The sequence below is a fragment of the Rhynchophorus ferrugineus genome, unplaced genomic scaffold (assembly GCF_030347505.1).
Source record: "Rhynchophorus ferrugineus isolate W39M unplaced genomic scaffold, kcgeb_rfMv2 rfM1, whole genome shotgun sequence".
Taxonomy (NCBI): domain Eukaryota; kingdom Metazoa; phylum Arthropoda; class Insecta; order Coleoptera; family Curculionidae; genus Rhynchophorus; species Rhynchophorus ferrugineus.
The window spans coordinates 8,458,010-8,484,567 of NW_027472580.1; the positions used below are offsets into that span (position 1 = coordinate 8,458,010).

The 26,558-nt window shown below is 32.0% G+C and overlaps 1 protein-coding gene across 3 annotated transcripts in view; it reads right to left on the reverse strand.

Moving 5' to 3' along the window:
• chas (chascon) overlaps window positions 1–26,558 on the reverse strand; it is a 202,157-nt gene that overhangs the window by 89,628 nt on the left and 85,971 nt on the right. For 2 of the 3 annotated variants that reach the window (XM_076415304.1, XM_076415293.1), the window contains exons 2-4: window positions 16,148–16,409; window positions 6,339–6,508; window positions 4,805–5,017 (exon numbers count right to left, since the gene is read on the reverse strand). In XM_076415304.1, the coding sequence (XP_076271419.1) occupies window positions 4,805–5,017; window positions 6,339–6,508; window positions 16,148–16,301 (537 nt within the window). In that variant the 5' untranslated portion in view covers window positions 16,302–16,409. The remainder of the gene's footprint in view (window positions 1–4,804; window positions 5,018–6,338; window positions 6,509–16,147; window positions 16,410–26,558) is intronic. The other variant, XM_076415298.1, reaches the window with a different exon arrangement.

Here is a 26,558-nt window from a genome sequence, read left to right on the forward strand (position 1 = left end):
TTAAAGAAATTGGATGCTGAAGCCTAACTTTACACCCTCAAAGATTTATGGTGCTGCTATTTGATCATAAATCAATTATCTGGTTTAGTTTCAAAGATTTAATAGCAAAGATTTTGGTGTCAATGGCATTGGGTAAAGAGCGTTTGTATCTACTGTAGATTCTATAACTCTTGGTTCGAATATGTCAGCTAAATGTTCTGCAAATAACTCAGCTTTTTCATAGTTGCGTCGCACCTATTCATTGTGATCATTTTTAGTAGGCGGTACTTTAATAACTGGTATTTTAGATCTTCGAGTTTTTTTCCATGACGAGTAATCTTTGTCTGTTTCGGGACTTAATTCACTTACATATTTTTCTCAATAACTTTGTTTATGTTCTTTCATCTATATATCAAAACGAAGCTCTTTTTGAAAACATTTTTTCATTTTATAATACAGTTAATATTTATTACTGAAAATGCGAAGTGTTAAATTGACTTGACTATTGAAATTTGATTGTTTTGACTATTCTCTACAGAAGATAACAGTTTTACATTTAGTATTAATGAGTTATTCAGTGTGTACAGAGGCATTTTTGATATACGTTATTTTTGTTGGTTAATTTAAAGAAATTAGATGCCGAAGCCTAACTTTACACCTTTAAAGATTTATGGTGCTGCTATTTGATCATAAATCAATTATCTGTTTTAGTTTCAACGATTTAATAGCATAGATTTTGGTGTCAATGGCATTGGGTAAAGAGCGTTTGTATCTACTGTAGATTCTATAACTCTTGGTTCGAATATGTCAGCTAATTGTTCTGCAAATAACTCAGCTTTTTCATAGTTGCGTCGCACCTGTTCTTTGCGATCATTTTTAATAGGCGGTACTTTAATAATTGATATTTTGAATCTCCGAGTTGCTTTCCCTAACCACTAATCTTTGTCTGCTTCCGGGATTAGTTCTCAGTAACTCTGTTTATATTCTTTCATCTACAGTTCTTTTAAAAATCAAATACTCTTTACAAAAACGCTTTATTCTTTAGAATATATATATATATATATATATATATATATATATATATATATATATATATATATAGGTTTTATATAAGAAGATGTAGGTTTTATATAAACTAGACAGGATATTTTTCAACCAATATGTTACACATTACGTCGTCATCGGGAATTATTAAACTCAGTTTCGAAACGCGACCGTCACAATTGACGTTTGTTAAGATTAAACAGGAGTGGCGTCGAATAGTTCGATAGTTTTTTACCGGCGTACATAAACTTTACGGTTCTACATTGTTTACCGAAATCATAATGGGTCCGATCGCTTTGCGCAATGTCGTACCGAAACGAAAAGAAATCAAAGTGCTCATCGCCAAACCAAATCTGTGAGCACGCCGAAGAAGAGTTCATGATAGGTCGCGTATCTTCTGTACGTCGATGATGAAACTTTGCCTGGAGGTTGTTTTATCACAACCGCCGCTAACACACTGCATTAGACACATCGTGCGAAATAATGCAACTACTCATAATGTCAAACTTCCTAGTACCATAAATTATTTCGTATATCGGCGTGATAAATAAAATGACGACGATTTGTAACATAAGGAAAACATATCATAAATTATGCTATGATTTAGGGTGTGGGATATCTGTTATTACCTCGCCATTGAAAACACTAACAAGGAGTACAGCTAAAGGTTATGGATTTCTCAACACATTTATTTCACATAAAAATGTTAACTTTAGAAAACCATACAAAAATAATAATATAATTTTGTAACATATCCACAAAATTAAATTGCAAAAAAAAACAAATCTAATATGTTGCTCGGCACCGACTTCAAAGTAGGTAGGTATTAAGCTAAATTGTATGTATATAGTAGAATACGTGTCGTAGATTGGTTAAATAAAGGTTTTGTTTATTTCTATTTAGTTACTGTAACAATTATTAGGTACATGTTTTAAAATAAAAAACGTTTTTTTGTGTTAAAAATCTAAGTTTGATTATTTTTTACATTCTAGTGAATTCAGTTCCTTATTTACTTTTTGAACTCGGTTCAATTTTTTTTGCAGAATGCAAAAGTGAGTGAAAAAAACAGCAAAAGCGAAATAGCGACAATTTACTGGATTATAAGATAATTCTGTCAGCTATTTTTACTTTGAGACTCTTGTAAACATATAATAGGTAAATTGAAAAGTCCCCGGCCTACCAGAGTAAAACACATTTCTTTGGCAACATTATTTTTTCTTATTCAACATAATTCCCTTCAAGTGTAATATACTGATAATAGCGACCCTACAAATTCTCGATAAGATTTTTGTAGTACAATTTGTCCTTTGCCTCAAAATGCCTCAGTTTCGTAGACCACCTCTTCATTCGACGAAAATGTTTTTCCAGCGAGCATTCTTTTAATATATGAAAACAGGAAATCTGGAGAATACGGTAGATGAAGAAGCAATTCGAAGCCCAATTCATGGATTATTATTATTAGATTCAGCACTTAATTTTTTCTTCAAACGCAGCCTTTTTCGGCGATTTCGTCCTTGAAACGATGCAGTAAAGTTATGTAATAGTCATTGTTAATGGTGCTTCCTTTTTCAAGGTAGTCAATGAAAATTATTCCATGAGCATCCCAAAATACAGACGCCATAACCTTGCCAGCCGACTGTCGGCATTTTTCCACGCTTTGGTATGATACTTCGGATTTCGGAATGAAATGATGGAGTCATGTTTCATCCATTCTCACATATCGACGCGAAAACTCGGGTTTATTACGCTTGATCATCTTCAAGCACTGCTCCGAATCATCAACTCGTCGTTGTTTTTGGTCAAAAGTGAGTTCGCGCGGCGCCCACTTTACACAGCGCTTTCTCATACCCAAATATTCGTGAATGATGTGATGTACACGTTTAGTTGATATTTTTAGAGTGTCATTTCATTCAATTTCTAGTTTAAGATCATTCAAAATCATTTTGTGAATTTTTTAAATGTTTTCGTCGGTGACAACCTCTTTTGGGCATCATTTTTGTTTGAACTGTATTTTTTCCGTTCCAAATGCAATATTTTATCAACACGCAAAATTCCCTTTTATCCATTTTTCTCACAACAACAAAAGTTGCTTTACTAGGAATGCTATAATTCACATACTAATAATCCAACAGCTGTCTAATTTATACACGCATCTTTTGAGAGTTAGGGCTAACTAAAAACCACATGGATTTAATTCTAGTAGCGCCATCTATGTGTCAGGCGGGACCTTTTAACTGACCTGTTATATTTTAACGACCCATGATTGGTTCTGTCAGTTTAGCTGAACTACCAACCCTTTCCACCTTTGATATAGATTACAATAGAACGTTTTCGGAACGTCGAAGACACATTCCTCGGTACCACCCAGTACTGCTCACGTCTTCTAGTAATAAGTTCTCTTCAAATATGTTTATTGTATTATTCATTTTCTTACTTAATATATGTCGTTGTGTTCATTTACATATGTTAAAGCCGCTCGAATATTTTCTCTATTTTTAATTTCTAATATTATACTTCTTTTGTGTATTTCAATATGGTTGATGATAGGTATTTGGATCACTTACTAGTTATTCTGTATTAAAATTTTGACAAGTTTACTGTGTTGTGTGTCTAATTAATTATTATTGCCTTTCCAGATCAATAAACACTAAGTTTTTTCATTAATTTATTTACTGTAAACCTACCAATATCACCGTTGCTATTAACATTATTTTAACAAAAATAAATCCCAATTCTTCATAAAAATTCAGTGATAGTACATTTTTCTCTACCTAAACAAAAATTTTGTTGGCACTCTACAATACCTTTTAACCTACCCACCTCAATTATTTTTAAATACATAAATAATGTTCGTCACCACATAAAATCTGACTACAATTCTATGGGCAACAGTTAGAATAAAAATGTAGCGATTACTTGGACGAAAATCCGAATTATCACTCCACAATAAGTTGTAATAATATAAAAAGCTTTTAAGCCAATGTGGACTGACGGTTTAACTTTATGCAATTGAATTTAACAACAATTTGAAGGAAACGTTACTAGATATTTCTAGTTAGTAGCTAGTTAAAATGCTAACTCATATTTTGTACCTTCTTAAAGTGATTTAGACTTAAAACCAACGTTAGTTCCTGTATGATGACGCAATGAATTACTTTTATTACAAATGCGCTTTTAATAAAAATCATCAAGCTACTTGCCACGACAGTAAAGCTATAAATATTCGAACCCGACTCATTCCCGTACCATTCAGCTGTTGTAATTGCAACAAAAATGTAATTTTTTTAACAACATAAAATTTAATAAAATATTAAAATTAAAATTTAATATATATGCCCCATTGCTGATTGTTTTTCATAAATAATAAATAGGACTATATTGTGGAGTAGAGTAACATGTTTACTTTTATTTTTTTAATGCATGTAGAGCAACAAAGCTGTAATATAAAATTGTAATAAACAATAAAATTATTGTCGGAATTACAATACCATAACTTCAAAAAATGCATGTAATTAAATTAAGAATTAACAATAAGCAAATCTCGAGATAAATATAAATGATAACACTGACAGTGTCTCTCAACTTTATCAACTGACGTAATTATATTATCTATCTATTGTAAATATAATCTTATATAGATCTTGAATTTGTATTTAGCAATTTCATTGATTTCGACGATCAATTTTGTTGATTTTAAATCGCAATAATGTATCGCAATATGAATTTGTTGGCGTTTTTGTTTGTTTCGAATATTTTATTGATGAGAAAAACAGTAACTTACCTCATCGGTGATATCACCCAAGTGCTGCACATCCTCCGTCTCTTTAACCTCTTCTGTCTCTTCTCTAGATACAACACGTCTTTCCTTAACTTCTCTGACAACCCCGTCCGAATTTGGTACAGCCACCCAGTTGGATTTGTCCCCAGATGGCGCATCCGCTCCCTCGATCGCTGCCAGTCCGCCATCGACATCATCGTCTCCCAATTTTCGTAGCTAAAACATGATAATCAAGTCAGTAAGGTAACATCAATAACAATCATCATCAGGAGATATTTCATACGAAAATGTAAATTCCAGTAAAATGTTTACCTTCATTTATCAAAATGAAGCTGTTATCGAAAACATTTTTTCATTTTATAATATTGTCAATATTTATTACTGAAAATGCGAAGTGTTAACTTGACTTGAAATTGACTATTGAAATTTTATTGTTTTGACTGTTCTCTACAGAAGATAACAGTTTTATATTTAGTATTAATGGGTTATTCAGTGTGTACAGAGGCATTTTCGGTATTCGTTATTTTTGTTGTTTAATTTAAGAAAATTAGATGCCGAAGCCCATATTTACACCTTTAAACATTTATGGTGATGCTATTTGATTATAAGTCAATTATCGGTTTTAGTTTCAGCGATTTAATAGTGGTGATTTTGGTATCAATGGCATAGTCTGTAAGACCAAAACAGTAAGATAAAAACGCAGTTAAAACTTTCAAAGAACTTCCAGTTAGCTAAGATGTCGATTAATAAACTATTTCCAGATTTTTAAAAACGATGTCAAATATCAAAAAGAAAGTACGACACGAACTGACGCATTATAACTGGCTATTATAATGGATTTAAAACGACAATTTCATAGCGTCTTATGATTAATTACCACTTATTCAGATTGGCTTGGTTTGCACATCATTCCGGAATACTAAAGAAGAAATGCGAAAACTTATCGATGTTGAATAATTGAGGTACCAACATCATATCCACGTAACTTAACGTATTGTACCAGTTCTCAAAAAAAATCTTTTTAAAATGAAAAACGTATGATCAGAATACATGCAAGTACCAAATAATTCCACTTGGATATAATAAATTTATGCCACTTTTTATTTGGACCTCAGCAATTAATCCAATTTGAGTTTAAGGTGTATATTTTTTGATGAAAGAGGTATGAGTAACTACGGCTGGCATGCATCAAAAAAAATCAAAAGTTTACGTGAATAAGTCCCAAACGATTCAAAATCTCAAAGACAATATTCGTCACGAAATTGAAGAAATTCGATCTCAGATTTTGCAGGATATCATTAAAAATGCATAAAAAAAAGCCGAAAGTTGCATAACGAATCGCGGTCACCATTTAGCCGATATAATTTTTCAATCTTAACGAAAAGAAATGTAAAAACCAAATAAACTTTTGTGAAAATCAAACTTACTTATCTTTTGTTTCAGCAAAGCTATTAGCAATCAAAATGGTACCGAGACTTTTGCCCTACATTTTATCAGATACATAATATTAGTAACGTTGTTTGTTAATAATACCAACCTCAGTTTGATGATGTTCCTGAGTTTCGGTGTCCTCGGTTGTATTGGTCGTGACCATAGGCCCTGAATCCTCCACAACTTTTCCATCTTCAAGAACAACTTGTCTCTTGACCCTAGTCTCGATCTGCTTTGTATTTAGAACTTCAGTTTTCTTTTTGCTGACCCATTCTTCTGTAAAATATAAATTAAATCAGACTATAATATAATAAAGATATTAATTAATAATATTGTTGAAAATATTAGGTGAAAAGGTTTGAAATAGCATTTTCTGTAAATTTGCATGATAGCTATTTTTCCTTGCCAAGTTTTTCGAAAATTTGAGCTGGATTTTCATCCAATAACTCTTCAAATTAATTGTCTTCGAACTTATTTGGTCATCCAGGCCGTTCTTTGTCATTATTATAAAAATAACGATTTTTAAATCGTTGGAATCAAATAACTACGAGGAGCCAGGTTAGCATCATCATATGTTTTTAAAAGGGTTTGATGGACTTTGATGGAAAGGGCAGCAGATTAATCTAAATCAAACAATAAAAGTAAACGAATTATAACATAAATAGTGTCTGTATATCTTAAATAACTTAATAATACTAAATAAAAATTTATTATTTTATATGGACAAATTTCAAAACCATCGAATTTAAAACTTCTATTAGATTAATACAAATATTCTTTCAATCTTTAACATCTCGGAAAATAGTATGGAGCAAGATTTCAGGACATTGAACTACACACAAAAATGTATGGTATTCTTGGTGCTGCAATAAAAGATAAATTTATTTTAGATGAAGACTTAACGCAAATGCAGTAAGAGAAGCAAAGCTGAATCTAATCTGCAGCTATTTGAATCAAATGGAAAGAACTAGGAAACCCGAGCGGTGTCATTCACTCCTTTCAATTTTTCCTACATATAATAAGAGAAACCCAGCTGAAAGTTATCTCCAACTATTTGAACCAAAAATGAGAAATTAGGAAACTTGAATGATGTCCTATTAACTGTCTTCATATTGTCCTATATATCCTCACGCAACCTAGATCTGCTGATCTTTACCATCGTATGAAGGTCTGTTTTACTGGTTAACCAAAAACACAAAATCTCGTAAACTGGACAGAAAATTGCTAAATACAATAATTATTTTAAATGAGCCATAAAATTGGCCAGAATAGGGCATTTGCTGGACCAAGAAGCCAGCATGTCATAGTACAGCATGGCAACGCTCGACATCATGTTGCTCACAAAATCTTCTTAAACTTGTGAGGTTTAAAAAAATGAGTTCTTCCACATGCACAATATTCGCTAAAGCTAGCCCCATGTCATTTGGACTCATCAGTAGGTGTGTTATGTTTATATATAAATTACTTCAATATTTCTATTTCTAAGTCTTCTTGCATCGGTTGGGGTGTTACCTCTCTTTTATTTTCTTTATTATTTATCTGATATATTCATCCCAAATTCCTTTAGGTCGCATCTAATTATTCTCCTCTCCATCATTGCTTCCCATATTATCTCTACCTAACTTGCGATCTCTATGCATTCTAAATGTCCCCACTAAATAAGTTGTCTCCTTTCTATTATTCTTCCAATGATTCAATATTGAGATTTTTCTTACTTCTTTACCTCTTCATCCTTGTTACACCCATTTCTGGTACTTGTACTTTTGTCTCTCTTTGACAATTCCACGTCTCACAATGGAAAGTTAGAGTTTATCTGTACATGTCTTTGTACACTTTTATTTTAGTTTTGATTGATCTTTTCTCTTTATTCATCAATTTTCTATTTAGAGCCCAGTATAAGTTCATGGCATTTCCAATTTGGCATTCGTTTCAATTCTAACTCCTACTACTTTCGATTTTTATACCCAGGTACTTAAACGCATTTACTTTCTGCTTTTTACAGCCGCAACTTGGATATATACTAGTTATAGCTCTCCCATCATCAGATGATCAGACTCTTGGTATCTTATTCTATCGATCAGTTGCTATTATTAATACAGACGTTTATATTTTCTTCATATTTGTAACAGGTTAATTGAAAAATCCCCAGCCTGACAAATAGATGACGTTACTAGAATTAAATCCATATGTTTTTTAATTAGTTAACCCTCAAAAGAGGCGTGTATAAATTTGACAGCTGTCGAATCATTAGTTTGTCAATTATAGAATTTTGAGTTTCCGTACACTGCCCCAGGAAAAACAACCATAAAGGATTGGTATGCTAAGTTTAGAGGTGGTGAAATGAGCACCGAAAACGGTGAACGCAGTTGACGCACAAAAGAGATTGTTACCGACAAAAACATTTTAAAAATCCACAAAATGACTTTGAATGACCATAAATTAAAATTGAATGAAACAGCAGACTCTCTAGATACATCAACTGAATGTGTACAACATATCATTCACAAACATTTGGGTATGAGAAAGCTCTGTGCAAAGTAGGTAGCGCGGGAGCTCACTTATGTCCAAAAACAACAACGAGTTGATGATTCGAAGCTGTGTTTGTAGGTGATTAAACGTAATAAACCCGAGTTTTGCATCGATATGTGACACTAGATGAAACATGGCTCCATCATTTCACTCCGAAGTCCAATCGACAGTCACCCGAGTGGACTGCACACGATGAACCCGCTCCAAAGCGTGGGAAAACGCAATAGTCAGCTGGCACGGTTATGGCGTCTGTATTTTGGGTTGCGCATGGAATAATTGTCATTGACTACCTTGAAAAAGGAAGGACCATAAACAGCGACTATTGCAGACTGTTATTGAATCGTTTGAAGGACGAAATCGCCAAAAATGGGCGCATTTTAAGAAAACAAAGTGCTGCTTCACCAAGACAATGCACAAGTCAGTAAAAACGATCGCAAAAATCTATGAATGAGGCTTCAAATTGCTTCCTCATCCACCGTATTCTCCAAATCTGGCCCCCAGCAACTACTTCCTGTTCTCAGATATCAAAAGAATGCTCGCTGGGAAGAAATTTTCGTCGAATGAATAGGTGATCGCCAAAACTGAGGCCTATTTTGAAGCAATGGACAAATCGTACTACAAAAATGATATCGTAAAGTTGGAGGGTCGCCATAATCAGTGTATCACTCTTGAAGGGAATTATGTTGAATAAAAAAAAATCATTTTACTAAACAAATGTGTTTTACTATGATAGACCGGGGATATCCTGTTATACTTGGACCTGTTATACTCTATATATCTTGTTTTATCTATTTGACATATATTTGTTATTTCATTCATTAATATTGTAAACAGGAGTAAACTAAGGTAAAAGTAAACAGGAGGCTTAAACGTTCAAGTTGTCTTAGTTCTTCTTGTTTTTTCGAAACAATATTGACAATATTTCCTAAATTATTTTTCCTTGTTTTCTATTTTTTAATATACAATAAATCTACTATAAAATCTATTAATCGGAAATAGAAGAACCGAAAAAAACTCGAATGACTTTCGAACTGGTCTATTAAGTAATCAAACTCGGGCTATTAATCAAATGTCGATTGATTCATTGCTGGGTATATTGAACTGAATTTGATTTGATGCTCGTAACTTTCTTCTTCGGTAGTTGTTTTGCGTCGAGCTATCGCCGCATCATTTAAGGATGATGTTCTTTCGCATTACGTCATATGCTAATCGCTATTATTTCGCTTCACGTCGATGTATCTTCTATTAGAAAAATATTGAAACATGACTTTCACGAGTATTCTTTAGAATCTGCGTGATTATATTACGTAAAATGCTCACTACGAGGGTCAATATTTATATTTCGGGAATTGGCAACACTGTTGTCATGTGAGTCCATCTGACGGTTACATCGTAAAGTTTGAAATTTATGACGATATACGTACTCAGAACATTTTGTCGCACGCACGCTATTTATTTATTTTATATTTAGTTGAAAGTTTCGTCTTGGCAAAAAATGAAACTGAATCGTGAACATTTTCGTGCGATGATTATTTACGATTTTCGACGTGGATTATCACAACAAGAGTGCGTCAATCAACTTAATTTGACTTTTGACGATGAAACTCTATCAAAAAGCACCGTGTATCTCTGATTTAGTGAATTCAATCGTGGTCGCAGTTCGCTCTCCGACGAGTTTCGTGAAGGTCGTCCAAAATCGGCTGATGTGCCAGAAAACATCGATACTGTGTGCGAAATGATTAAGCAAGATTGTCATGTCACCTATTGTGAGAATGAGGCATCCCTAAGCATTAGTTCCGCCAGCATATATGCGATTTTACATGAACACTTAATTGTGTTATGTTCGCGTTGGATCCCACACAATTTGACAATCGCTCAAAAAGGGCTCCTGTCGATTGGTGCAAATAAATGCTTAAGAAATTCAATCGCGGTGCTTCGAAAGGCCTTTATAAAATCGTGATAGGTGACGAAACATGGATATATTCGTATGAGCCCGAAAGTAAGCAGCAGTCGACTGTATGGGTGATCTAAGATGAACCAAATCCAACAAAAGTTGTTCGCGCACGAAGCATTTCAAAGATCATGGAACAGTGCGTCTATAGAATCGTAGAACAGTAAATTCTGATTGGTATACAACCATTTGTTTGCCTTCGTGTTTGTTTAAAGTCTTCGGTGAAATAAGAAAAACAGACAAAAGACTCCGGATTGTTCTTCATCATGACAATACGAGCTCTCAAATAAGAGACTATTTGAGCACTCAAAACATCGAATTGATGGGTCATCCGCCGTACAGTTTAGGTATCTAGGGGTATTAAAAGCATATTAAAAATGCCTTGTAAAGCGCTACCACTTAATTGCTGATGCATAAGAAAACTTGTTGTAGATAGTATTGTAAATAACAAGTCAACTGAAAAATCCCCGGCCTACCATAGTAAAACACATTTTTTTGGCAAAATTGGTTTTTTTATGGCCCCCAGCGACTATTTGCCGTTCAAAATGCTCGCTGGAAAGACACTTTCGTCGAATGAGGAGGTGATCGCCAAAACTGAGGCATATTTTGAAGCAAAGAACAAATCGTACTACAAAAATGGTATCGAAAAGTTGGAGGGTCGCCATAATCAGTGTGCACTCTTGAAGAGAGTTATATTGAGTAAAAAAAATAATTTTCCCAAAAAATATTTTTACTATGGCCGGGGACTTTTTAATTGACCTGTTAACGGTACAAAAGTGCAAAATTTATTAATAATTAAATATTTTACATTCGTGTAACAGTTTTATTATATACTGGAGGTTAACATAATAAATAGAAATAAAATAAAATTTAGTAAATACGTCTACAACAGATTTAAATAAAGTACCGTAACTAGCGGTAACGCTTAGGAAATGTTATGTGATTTAAAAATAAAAGAAGTGCTATACGCGTTCAGTTTGCATTAATTTTAATCGTATTTCATTAATCGGCTAAATCTTTTTACGGTACTACTATATTTGTAATATATTCATTTATACTTGACTTCATCTTTACTTGACATAAAGATTTTTTCATTTACTTTTTTTAATTCCTGAATGAAATAGAATTCAAATTAAAATATATATGAGAAAGTACTCATCAACATAAACGAAATGTCAGTTTTTGATTTTTCTTGATATTGTACACTTTTCTTGGTAGGTAAGATTAAATATATCGTCAAGTTCCAATTTAAACCAACATATTCTATTTTACATAGAATCCTATGTGTTTAAGAGGAGAAAGCGTAACCAAAACAGAAAAATTGCAGCCACTTCAGATAGTTTATTAGGGCCTGCATTTATTTATAATTTCGGCTACTTGTTCTATACAAGTCGCTCTACATCTTGCTCTAAATTTATCATTATACTCTTCAACTCTTACATATCATCCAGGATATTTAGGGTTAAACAAGAAGAAGTTTATTCAACAAAGAAATAAACAAAAGCAGGTGTACCATAAAGCTGAGTTTTAGGCTCAGTTATTTATATTATAGATGTAATACATTACAAAGAGAAACTGTGAGTATAGCTATATTTGCTGATGACACTGCAGTATTTGCTGTTAGGGATAATAGCAAAGAAACAACCAGAAATTTCCAACACGCAAGTAATGACGGTCCATGATATGGAGAGTAAAAGCAATCGGGAGTAAGCAATTGCATGTATTGTATGATACGTCATAAATGGAAAATGTTACTATGACAACTGATGACATTGCGCCACTGGCTATTGAAGAGAATAGCACAGAAGCAACTAGAAAAATGCAACACGAATGTAATAATATAAAGAAGAGGACACAGTCGTGAAGAATAAAAGTTAACTTAAATAAGTGCATATTGAACACACCTATAACCAAACTATATCATATCATATATATCAATAAATATGAAGAATACTATTATGCCGTACCATAAACTATCAATGCTAAGTACCCTAAAATGAATCTTGACACAAAATTTGGTTGGCAAGGGCTTATCAAAAATAAAAGAAAAGAACTCATATTAAAATACAAAAAAATGTATTTGTCATTTGGATGAAGATCTGTACATAACAAATTACGCAGGCAAATACTAAAACCTAAACGGATCTATGGAATTTAGTAATGTGGATGTTCTGCGGGAAATAATATCAACATAATATAAGTATTTTGGAATAAAGTCAAATGCTATAGGAACAATTACAATACCGATAACTTCGGATTCCAGCTTTCATAGAGGAAATTAAAGTACTTAAAACAAGACATAAGTAAAGACTGTTCCCATGTTAATACCGAAGTGCTGCAACTAGGACTAGAGCTCAAACTCAAGAGAACCAAACCATATGATCTTGTGTAGTTGTATAACGAAGTACACTAAAAGGTAAAAACAATGGAAAGTGCTACACTTTCTCATTGATAGATAAATCTAGGTTTAAACCACTGTAGAGACAAATTATAAGTTAGTTACGACTGGTAACAATATATTGATAAAAAAATTATATAATGAATTATTCTACATATCTGTATTAATCTCCAACGAAAATTAATCAAGACTATATAATACATCTTTATATTATTAAAACATGTGATTTCATATATAGTCTATTCAAAATATCAGTGAACTCATGTCATCAAGATATTAAATTCGTTTAAGAATCAGAAATTATATTCTTTCTCATTTATTCTAGTTAGAAGAAGCCACAATGCTGTCTGATACGTTCGAACATGTAACCGAATCAGCAGAAATAGTTTTATGGTTTTGCAGCTGCACTGAATATTAGTTTGGACACTATGACTAAAATATATCAAGATAAGAAAAACAATATAATGTTGTATTCACCGAAAAGAATGTGTCTACACACCTGGATGTTCTATTCAAGATTTATAAAATTTACGAAATGTATAAAAGCAGTGAGTAGATCTTTTTATCTAAGCATAATTTAATATAATTGTTTCAGAGGAAACAGTCTGGAAAGTATCCTTAGAAAACTTACGGATATATAGCTCTTTGAGGGATGTAGAACATCCCTTAACTGTTGGGTAATATGGGATTTAAATGTTGTAAAGATAACCCATGAAGAAGTCTAATGAAACTTCCAAACATTGCTTTTAAAATAATACAATTTTTAAAAGCATATAAACCATATAAAGGAAGACTCATTATTTTAAATTGTGTATTTATATGAGATATGGATGTTTCAGAATGGGACATTGGGTTACTCATTTAATATGGTAATGAAAATAGTATTAAGTTTATAGAAAAAGGTAAACATTGGAATAACAGTTAAGTCGGTCTTGTTATTGGTAGAATGTACTAATAATTTATTGCAGATATATTGTTCTTCATGCTGGAAACAGCAATTGAATTAATATGGGGTGTGACAAAGAATTATTGCAATAGGCATTTTGATCGAGAAGGATATACAAGCAAGAAATGTCTGGATATGTGAAAAGAAGCATTGTCTACTATAACACCTTCGATTTGGATGAACTGGATCACACACATTATAGAAGAAATTGACAAATGGTAGAATCGTAGACAAGTGTTAGGTAGATTGAAAATTAACAACTTAATTGTTCGCTTGAATAACGTTTCCAAAAGTCGATGTCATTGAATTAAACTATTTGAATGGGGGTTATGACTAAATGCTGACAATACCAAGACAGGGCGATGAAAGTGGAACTTACTAAAGGCGAATATAATAATTAATGTAGGATTACTGTAGACAATCATATTGTAGAGTGTGAAAATTTTATGTGCTATATATCATATGTGTGTTAATATTCAGAATATATAGGAGCGTTTGGTTAAAATATACGAGAAGAGAATAAATACCAACTGTTTCTCAGATGTGACAAATACCTTAGGGACAATGTAGTGATTAAATCTAATTTTATTAAGATGTACACAGGTAGTAACAGAAGAAACTAAGGAGGAATACAGTGACATCAGAATGATTTAAAGCAAGAAAATACAGCAACAAAGGAAACAAGAACTAGACATAAAATTGTAAAGGTGGATTAAGCTTTTAGAGGTTACCATAGGTGGTTTAGAAAAGAGTGAAATGTAAATATAATAAATTAACTCTAGCCCCGAAACTACTATAACTGTTTAATTAACTCTAGTTTAAGCCCTTCGATAATATATGTATCAGATGTACAATAATGTTAAAATAAATTATATTTTACTAGCGACCCGCCCCGGCTTCGCACGGGTGCAATGCTGATACTAAATTAAATACACTACAGAAAAAATATGAACGTTGTATATAAAAACACTGCGGCCCGCTCCGACTTTGCACGGGCATAAAATATATATGCCTATGTCACTCAATGAAAACATGATTAAAATCGATCCAGTATTTTTGGTTCATTCATTACTGCCCTTAGCCTGCACGCATTAAATTTGGAGTAAAACAATTCCTCTTCCCCTATACTTACTATGAAGATTTCCTGCTATCTTTGGAATATCTAAATTCATACAATTTTTATTACATTACACATTTTTAAACGCAAATTTTGAATTTGTAATATCTCCGAAAATATTTGTTTAATTTACATGCTGTAAGGAACCATATTGATCTATATTAATTGCACACTGTATTTAAGGTACTTAATTCGATAAGGATTAATGCCGAATTGCTTAAAATAGCTTCGTAAATAAGCCATTTTCTCACGTAAAAAGTAAACAATAAAAATGGTTAATGTGGGTTATCCCTAAAAGATAAACGTATACCATCGCGGACTTTTTTGTAGACCTTTTTATGGTGTACAATACTGTAGTACATTAATTTGATCTAACTCGTAGGGTTAGGCAGCGTTTTTGCTAATTGCTAAATAAGCCTAAAAAAATAGGTTAATTTACGACATCACGTTAGAAACCTCTAAAATTAGCAATGTTGCCTTAGTATATTATGCATGTATTATATATATAAGCCTTCCTCTTGAATCACTCTATCTATTGAAAAAAACCGCATCAAAATCCGTTGCGTAGTTTTAAAGATTTAAGCGCACATAGGGATATAGGGACAGAAAAGGCGACTTTGTTTTATACTATGTAGTGATAGAATTTGTGTTCCATTATTTTGTTTATATTAGAAGGTTATTATTATATATGAAAGTTAAAATAAAACAAATTAGGTAAAATTTTAAAGATAAAGGCGACAATATTTTCATGTTTTTAGTCGTTTTTGAACGTAAACATAAATTGAGATGACGTGAGGTCACTGCTACTTTGGATAGGATATAATATATCTTTATATTATTTAAATATATGTTTCCAAATATGATGGTTATGTATATTAAAAAAATAATATGAATATAATATTAGTTACTAATTAAAATAATGAGTTATGCCTGTCACTATATATAACTAAAAATAAAACCAAATAAAGACTTACCCTCTTTAGTAGTGGCATATGTATCTCCTGCTTCAGCCTGCGAATGAGAAAAACAAGGCTTGATAAATATCCGGGAACTATATGTGACCTTCTTTTTTGGAAAATTTGGCAGATTCCGACCACTGGGGTCTTTAACCAGCACTATTACAACCATTCAACATCACTTTTGTCTTTGAGTGCGTGCGTTCGTCACAATATTACTTATTTATAAGGACCAAACACGAATTTCATTAAGCAACTCGGTTCCTTAGCGATACTTGTACTATAATGGAACAACACTAATTAGTGGTGAAGCAAAATACTCCTCATTGTTAACCGTTTCGTACTAGACGCTTTCGGTTGGCGGTGACGAAACGTCGAAATCTAATCAGAAGACCTATTTTTTATGCAAGAGACGACGTGCCTGCTGGGCAAAAAGCCTCGACCGGAAGAAATTCTGCTTAATATGGACCACGGCTCCATTTACGGGAGGTTCGGAATTTTTTATGGCCGTCCTGACGATATCACAACCATTGTGACCTACGAAAACGAAATTGTTGACGCTTGGACTAGCATCATTAGCAACAAACAGGATAGACCGTAGGATATCGTCGGACCTATAGCATCTAACCGCTGTAATAATGATTCATTCGAAGCGGTTAAGTTGTAATTACTCGAGCAATTATTTTGTAGGTCTGCGGCGTACAGAATTCATTAAGCTAAAAATAGACTAAGGTCAATCTAACCGAAAGGTACTTGTCATTGTGAAATAATGTTTTGATTCAGGATAAAATGGCGAAGGCGCTGTAAAGTAAATTTTATTTTTTATTAAATAATACTGAATAATGTTAAAAACGTTGTGAGTATATTGTGAATTGTGAATATATTTCTATGTTGCAAAAAAATATATTGAAACTAATTAGTTAAGCTCTGTTAACGAGAGATAGTAACTTTGTTAATTTTTTTCTAATTTATAAATCAATAATATTATTTTGGCATAGTTTTAGTTTTACTACGATCTGGTGAAAACTTTTTCTTGTTGATTTCAAATATAATGCAACGTGTATCAATGAATACTAAAAAAGCTGAAAGAGATTTCTAATATGTAGTCTATTATATATTAAATATTTTCACGTAGCTTACTAGTTCCTGTTACATCCTAAAATTAGGAACATGAGTTGGCAAATTAAAAAATAAAATATAATTAAAAAGAGTTGCCTAGTAAAACATCCACATTATATTATATAACATTATTTTCATCGATAGAAGTTATGAACTTTGTCTTGCTGAAAAGAAAAGAATTTATATAATTTAGTAAAGAAATTGTTTCAACAAATTGAACCGATATATGGAAACAGCTTTTAAACTCTATAACCTGATAATTCTTTATACATCCTAAGAATAATTAAAATATGATTTTTATTGGTAAGAAATAGGATTGATCTAACGTATCCTGATTCTGATATTTTTATAATTTGAAAGAGGCAAAACAATTTATTAATCAAAATATGTTCAATAATTTTGGCAGCGATTCAATTATTGTCCAATTTTCGCACTTCTTCAGCATTTGGAAAGCAAATGCCAAGCATTGCTATATGTTTGGAAGCTATGCTTTCTTGAAAGAATATCTCATTCAGTTTTTTCAAATGACATCCACAGCCATCTGTAATAACAACTTCATTTGGTTTTAGGAGCTCGTAATACCTTGCATCTTACAAATCCCACCATATGCACAGCAAGGTTTTATAATCATGAATATTCCACTTTGGCATCGATGTAGATGGAAATAATTGATATCTTTTTGCACGTGGAATAACAAAATAATCTATTTAGCCTCACAGTAGACGTACTTTTGATTGGCAGTCACAATACGTTACAGAAAACTCTTGTATTTTAACTAGTATGCGATTAATTCACGATATTGAAGCGCATAGAATGGTATTTTCAATCAATTCGTGCGCTAGCGATTCTTTCCCTTTGCCTTTTTATTTTCCTTCCCTAAATGTTTCAAAACACTTAATTTATCAATTGCTAGCTGCCTGCGAGTTCATTGAGATTTTGTACTACTTTGTCGTATAATAAATCCAGCAATTCATTGAATAGTTCATTGATTAATTGAATTCATAATTAATTTGGATCTCCAGATTATTCCTTGACATTGACATTAAAACAACCACTTTTAAACCATTTTTAAATTTTAAATCGTCGAACTAAAACTGACAATTGAGATATGGGGGTAGCAGCATCACCATATGTTTCTAAAAATGTTTGATGGGCTTCAGCAACAGATATCTTCAAATCAAACAAAAATGAATGAAGTGCTGAAATATAATTTTCTATAACAGCAAATAATACTAATATACTCAATAATACTCAATTTAGTAACAGGTGGGGCAAAAGTCCCGATGCAATTTTGAATGCGCGGCTCCAACTTGGTTATGTGACGTTTAGCTCGGTTTCGCTTTAACCATTGATTGGTTATGGATAAATATATAATCGTTTCATTATTGCCACTCAGTGGAAATTGCGTCAAAATTATCCTAATCGTACAGTGCCTCACAAAACCACATTTTATCGTTTACATGCGAATTTTCGACAGTACGGTACGACAGCAGACAGGCCTCGTTCTGGAAGACAACGGACGTCTTTAACGCTGAAAATGTGCTCGATAGAGTAGCAGAGTCTCCAGAAACATCAATTCGGAGACGTGGTTTCCGGTTACACATTTCTGCACGCAGTTTAAGGCGTATTTTGAAAATTTTCCTGTACAAAATTCAATAAGTTCAAAAATTGCTACCGAGAGATCCTGATCAACAAGTTAAGTACAGAAATGTAATCCTAAGGCTGTCTGGTGAAACTGAAGATTTTTAGTCCAAATTGATAATGAGCGATGAAGCCTATTTTCTTCTCAGTGGTCACGTCAATAAACAGAACAGTCGGTTTTGGGGAACACAGAATCCTCAACTGATTCATGAAACATCAATGCATCCACTAAAAACAACTGAATGGTGTGGTATTCACACTGTAAACATTATTGGTCCCTATTTTTTTGAAAATGACCAAGGTGTTGCAGTTTCTGTTACTGCTGAACGGTACCAAGACATGATTCGAAATTTTCATGTGCCTGAAATGAAAGGGCAAGGACTAGAGGACATGTGATTTTAGTAAGATAACACAACTTGTCAACAATTCAATTACTGAATGTCGTTTTTCCACGAAGACCAATTTCGCGAAGAGGCGATTTAGAATGACCAGTCAGATCTCTGGGTTTAACAGTACCAGACTTCCTCTCATGGGGTTTCTTAAAATCAAAATTTTATGTGAATAAACCCAATCTTTTGAACATCTTCCATGTCTTAAAAAGAGACGAAAGTTGTATAGCGAATCGCGGTCACCATTTAGCTGATATAATTTTCAATCATAACGACAAAAAATGAGACCAAATATTTTTTTATGAAAATCAAACTTATATTTTCCTTGAACAAAGATATAGGTAATCAAAATGCTAGCGGAACATTTGCACCACGTTGTATTTGTGAACATTGATACTTCGCTCTTTCACAGTGTATCTACTCAAGCACCTTATAGAAATGGTTTGATGGTAAAATATTATGAACTTAGGTTTGTTGAAAAGAAAACTTATAATAAATGTAATATTCTAAAAAAGTATTCCAATAAAATCAATTATGAAAGAAAAGTGCTTTTAAATCTGACATCCTGGTACTTTGAAAATATTAAAAGCACTAACCTCTATTAATAAGAAGTAAAATTATTTATACACGTAATATTATACTGCTCCATATTATTTAAGTGCTATAATGGCAAAATCAAACCTATTTATGGGGATAAAATATGAAGTTGCACTAAATAATCAAACCTACTAATAATGTAAATTTATCTAACCAATGCTATTCGATTAATTGTCAATATTTTCACTACGTAACGGCAATGTGGATTTAACTTTAAATTGTAAAATACATAGATTAGTATACATGATATATCAAGTTAAAGTATAAAGTTATAGCAAGAAATCGTCAAGACAATTAAATATACAGAATTAAGTTAGCCATAATATGCAAGTTACCTCCATATGCAACCACCTACCACAATATTATTTCTGATAGAAATAATATAGAGTAATTCACCAAATTTGAACATGTTGATAGTGGTATTGAAGGATTGGTGTTTACATTACAAGATATTCCTAGATTTTTTATGTTTGAGAAACATTTATAGCTATAATTGTTAATTGAGAAAAAATATATAATACAATTATTAACATTCTTAACCCTGACCAAATTACTTGCCGAATAATTGAGGTTTGTTGCAACATATTTATAATATTATTCCTTGAGACATGTATCAATCAAAATAGTTCTCACAATTACCGAAAACATACTTTGAAATCTTAATGGGTCATATTAATGGATGTCTGAATGTTAGTACTAGAAAAGATACCGACTATTGTGCTTTGATGGAATACATTTCACAGAAAATTGACAGCAAGGAATGTGAAAACTATTATATACAGTTGAAAAACAGTCAAGCTTTATGTCTTTTGATGATATATTTCTCATTCGATAAGGAAAATTAAAAATTAGTATAGTTTTAAAACATACTATAAGATAATTTCGACAGCTTTATCATAGATGGCGCAACTTATGCTACATTTCCTTAACCACCTGTTTTAACTATTATATATGCTACTAGCGACCCGCCCCGGCTTCGCACGGGTGCAATGCTGATACTAAATTAAATACACTACAGAAAAAATATGAACGTTGTATATAAAAACATAGCGGCCCGCTTCGACTTTGCACGGGCGTAAAATATATATGCCTATGTCACTCAATGAAAACATGATTAAAATCGATCCAGTATTTTTGGTTCATTCATTACTGCCCTTGGCCTGCACGCATTAAATTTGGAGTAAAACAATTCCTCTTCCCCTATACTTACTATGAAGATTTCCTGCTATCTTTGGAATATCTAAATTCATACAATTTTTATTACATTACACATTTTTAAACGCAAATTTTAAATTTGTAATATCTCCGAAAATATTTGTTTAATTTACATGCTGTAAGGAACCATATTGATCTATATTAATTACACACTGTATTTAAGGTACTTAATTCGATAAGGATTAATGCCGTATTGCTTAAAATAACTTCGTAAATAAGCCATTTTCTCACGTAAAAAGTAAACAATAAAAATGGTTAATGTGGGTTATCCCTAAAAGATAAACATATACCATCGCGAACTTTTTTGTAGACCTTTTTATGGTGTACAAACAATACTGTAGTACATTAATTTGATCTAACTCGTAGGGTTAGGCAGCGTTTTTGCTAATTGCTAAATAAGCCTAAAAAAATAGGTTAATTTACGACATCACGTTAGAAACCTCTAAAATTAGCAATGTTGCCTTAGTATATTATGCATGTATTATACATATAAACCTTCCTCTTGAATCACTCTATCTATTGAAAAAAACCGCATCAAAATCCGTTGCGTAGTTTTAAAGATTTAAGCGCACATAAGGATATAGGGACAGAAAAGGCGACTTTGTTTTATACTATGTAGTGATGTCACACATCTGATATGAACCCGACCAAGTTATTCTTTAAATGTTTACAATAAAGTTTTTATGGCATAGATTAGATTAAAAATGAGTCGTACTGTTCGTACTGTTGGTTCAACAAGTTTCCACTTCTACTTCTTTTACAATAATATGGTTTCATGTAAATTAAATTATACATTTTTAATATACACACATTTCACAACTCATATTCATTCTAAACCCTGACATTATTTTTTTACTTTTTATTATTTATTGTTTTTGTTTAATAAACACATAATTAGAATTATTTAATTAATATGTTTGAGAAATAAATTGGGTGAAAAATGGCCGTTAGAAAATAGATAAGAAAAGCAAGGCAGCATTTCTGTAACATGTTCGAAGTTCTGCCAGAAAATATAGCCAGCTCCTAAGTAGAAGACAGACAAACAAGGAAATGAATATATTAGCCATTTAGATATTAACATAAAACAACAGTAATGAAAAATATATTTTCTGAAACATGCCTAGACGACGCAGCTGTATTAGAGCTACAGCTAACACACATATGTGTGTTTATAAATACGGTTAAATTGACGGTTTCTAATTATTTTAAATAAACTGTCTTTTCACAAGTTTTATTCCACTGAAAGGTTTATGGTCATGCATCTACTAATATAGATCAACATTATATATCTCTAAACAAAATGAAGCTTACTCAAGAATGAAAGAAACAAAACCAGATGAACCGCAAGGAAATGTTTTAGGCCCTGCTCTTTACTTACTCATACACATATCATTACAACATACCACAAATAAAAAGTTACTATGAATACATTTGGTGATGACACTGCAATACTTGCTATTGGAAACAATAGCATATTAAATTGCTACTACAGATATTGAAACCTAAATAAGATATTCGCAACAAGATATGAAGAACTGTTTCACTTCCAAGTTAACAAGTTTTCAAGTTAACAAAAAAGTGCTGCAGCTCTTGGAAAACACTAAACTAGGACTCAGACTCAAGAGACAACAAAAGACAATCAAACAGTATGATCTTGTGTAGTTATGCACTGTTGTGTATTAAATAACAAAAACGTTGGCAGTGCTACTAACATTTATTTTATTAGAGACTAAGTATGAATCATTGACCTAGATTAGTACCTATTGTTAAGTCAATGTAGAGACAACTTGTAAGTTAATCGACAACGACTGATAACAGTATGTTAATAAATAATGTAACTCATCTAAAAATTTAATTCCCCATGAAATAATCAAATGTTACATGCAATTGGCATTTATTTAACTAAGGAATCCTAAAGATAATAAGGAAAGGTCTGTGTTACTGATACTGATATTGACAAAATCACTGAAACTTGAAAAACAACTGAATACTGTCGTATTCACACTGAAAACATTATTTTTCCCTATTTTTTTGAAAATGACCAAGGTCTTGCAGTTTCTGTTACTGCTGAACAGTACCAAGACATGATTCGAAATTTTCATGTGCCTGAAATGGAAGGGCAAGGACTAGAGGACATGTGATTTTAGTAAGATGACACAACTTGTCAATAATTCAATTATTGAATGTCGTTTTTCCACGAAGACCAATTTCGCGAAGTGGCGATTTAGAATGACCAGTCAGATCTCTAGTTTTAACAGTACCAGACTTCCTCTTATGGGGTTTCTTAAAATCAAAATTTTATGTGAATAAACCCAATCTTTTGAACATCTTCCATGTCTTAAAAAGAGACGAAAGTTGTATAGCGAATCGCGGTCACCATTTAGCTGATATAATTTTCAATAATAACGAAAAAAAAATTGAGACGAAATATTTTTTTATGAAAATCAGACTTATATTTTCTTTGAACAAAGTTCTGAAACCAAATGATCCGCAAGGAAATGTTTTAGGTCCTGCTCTTTACTTACTCATACACATATCATTACAACATACCACAAATAGAAAGTTACTACGAATACATTTGGTGATGACACTGCAATACTTGCTATTGGAAACAATAGCATATTAAGTTGCTACTACAGATATTGAAACCTAAATAAGATATTTGCAACAAGATATTTGCAGCTCTTGGAAAACACTAAACTAGGCCTCGGACTCAAAAGACAACAAAAGACAATCAAACAGTATGATCTTGTGTAGTTATGAACTGATGTGTATTAAATGATAAAAACGTTGACAGTACAACATTTATTTTATTAGAAACTAAGTATGGATCATTGGCCTAGATTAGTACCTAGTCAATGTAGAGACACCTTGTAAGTTAATCGACAACGACTGATAACAGTATGTTAATAAATTATGTAACTCATCTAAAACTTTCAATTCCCCATGAAATAATCAAATGTTGCCTACAATTGGCATTTATTTAACTAAGGAATCCTAAAGATAATAAGGAAAGGTCTGTGTTACTAATATTGATACTGACAAAATCACTGAAACTTGAAAGTTGCTTAAATAATGTTCTTGCTATCAATATACTCAACATCAATTTGTTCTTTGAATATTTTTTAATTGAAAATGTATGGTTTAAAAGTCATTTCAAAGAGGTAGAATTAGAACTGCATTTGCTAATATAAATATTTTCTTTAATTATACTATATTATATTACTAAAATGCATAGTTATATCATTAATTTTAAAAGATACTATATGTTTTGTCCTACTTTATTGAATAAAAATAATGTTAAACTAACTTATATTATTATATATTTGAACATTATATAATTTTAACAATTAGGTTATATTTTTAGTTAAAAACGAAATTACTACCGTTTATCGTATACTAAACACGACACCCCAACCATTTGAAACAAAACTAAAGCAATAAAATAATAATAAGCACAAAACATGTTTGGAGCGTTCATTGGTTAATTTCAGTTTTGTTTCAAAATAAGGTCGTGAGAAGTACCATTTAATGATTCGTGTTGTTACTCCCGATCGTTACCTCACCCATATTTCGTGAGTTTTTTTCATTGTACCGTCCACCATTCTGGTATTGCAGTCGTACAAACAAATTCGTGTTGACACATTCCTATTGTTCCTAGAGTTCGACCAGGTTTTCGCATTATATGCAATATCTAATTAACATGGAATGGAAACGATTTACCGAATGAGTCCATGCACGACTCCCAAACCAAAGCCAACCTTGAATACTAAGGGCGTGATTTCATTGTTCGGGTTAAGATCGTAATAGTGGAACTTTGGCCTTTCGTAGGCCATTAAGAGTTACACCTAAACAATTGTAATTTTATATTATAAATTAACCGATTAGGTTTCCAATTACCATAAATAAATGATAGGATATTTAACAAAAATAAGTTACATTTTTGAGCTTTACCATGATCAAAAAATATAAAGAACGTTATAATATATAAAATTATTAACAAGACTGTCCCTTTTGGATACCAGTTGATTTGAATTCGAGTTCTGTAATTATTCAAAACTATGTCCTCGGTACTACTTTCCGAGTTATTAATCAAAAACCTGACGGACCTAAATGGAGCGAATTGGGCGGCAGTAGAATGAGTTCAGGTTGCTATTTACTATCCAATAACTTTTTACATTTCTGATAACGATTTAAAAGAAGTTAAATAATCGAAGCTATTTTCTGAGTTAAAGGAATAGTCAGAAATCAGACGCAGCTAAATCGAGTGAATTGAATCTTCAATAAAACATCAAGAAAGAAATAATACTCTGTGCGAAAATCCATTATCCTGATGGAATATTCAAAATAAAGCCCTTTTTTATGACGAATAGCGTCAGGCAAACGACACATGCCAAAACAAAATAATATATTAAATATTACTAAGGCTGTGCAATCTTTCAGAGTACTTTACTCTGGCATTTTGAAAAACTCTCGTTATGATTTCCAGACGTAATATCGAATGATGGCGCGCGGCTATTTATTTTGGAACCTCTGAAGAATGGCTATGTCCATATAATAATCAGATATTGATGTATAATGTTATCGTTGAACTGATGTGACGAAAAATCGGAAGTTGTTCAGTGTAAAAGTCGGTCAGTTTGCTTTTTAAGCACTAACCATACCACATGAGTCGTTGTAGAAACGTTTTACCAAACTGGTTCTATGGTGTAATGGTTAGAGCGTCCAGCTCACACGTGGAGGTCGTGGATACGGTTCCCAACAGGACGGCACCTTTTTTTGTTCTAGTTTGATTGGAACATTTGTCACATCACTCATACTAGGTAGCGTACCCCAGGGCCGGAAACATTCCTTATTATAATTGTTTCTTTATTACTATTTTTCTCATACGGATACTTAATAAAATAACTGCATAATTTATTGAGAAAATATCTAATACTAATATGAGAGTAATAAAATATGTTTAACAGAAAAGTTGAACCTACTTCAAAAAATAAATAAAAAACTCACTAAAGATTAAAAATTAATCAAACTTAGATTATTAACAAAAAAAATGTTCTAAAATAAAATAAGTACATAATAAAAGTTGTAATAAGTAAATAAAAACAAATAGAAAACTTATTTAATCTAACTACCCGTATTTAATATTCTGCTATATACACACCATTTAGCCTAATCCCTACTAAATCCATTTATCTATTTACAATATTATTGTAACTAATACCAACTGATCAGTCTGAAATGTATATTCAATAATACATATTTCAGTAAATAACTCATACACCTCATATACTATTTAACCTATGATATATATGAAAACAATTAGGAAATTAAGGAACAATTAGATTATAAAATAAAGAAGCGCATTTTCCCATAAAAATAAGATCAATAAACAAACAAAATCATCGTAATCATAATTTTTAGTTATGAAACTATTCACCTGTCGCATGACGAAATATTATTATGCG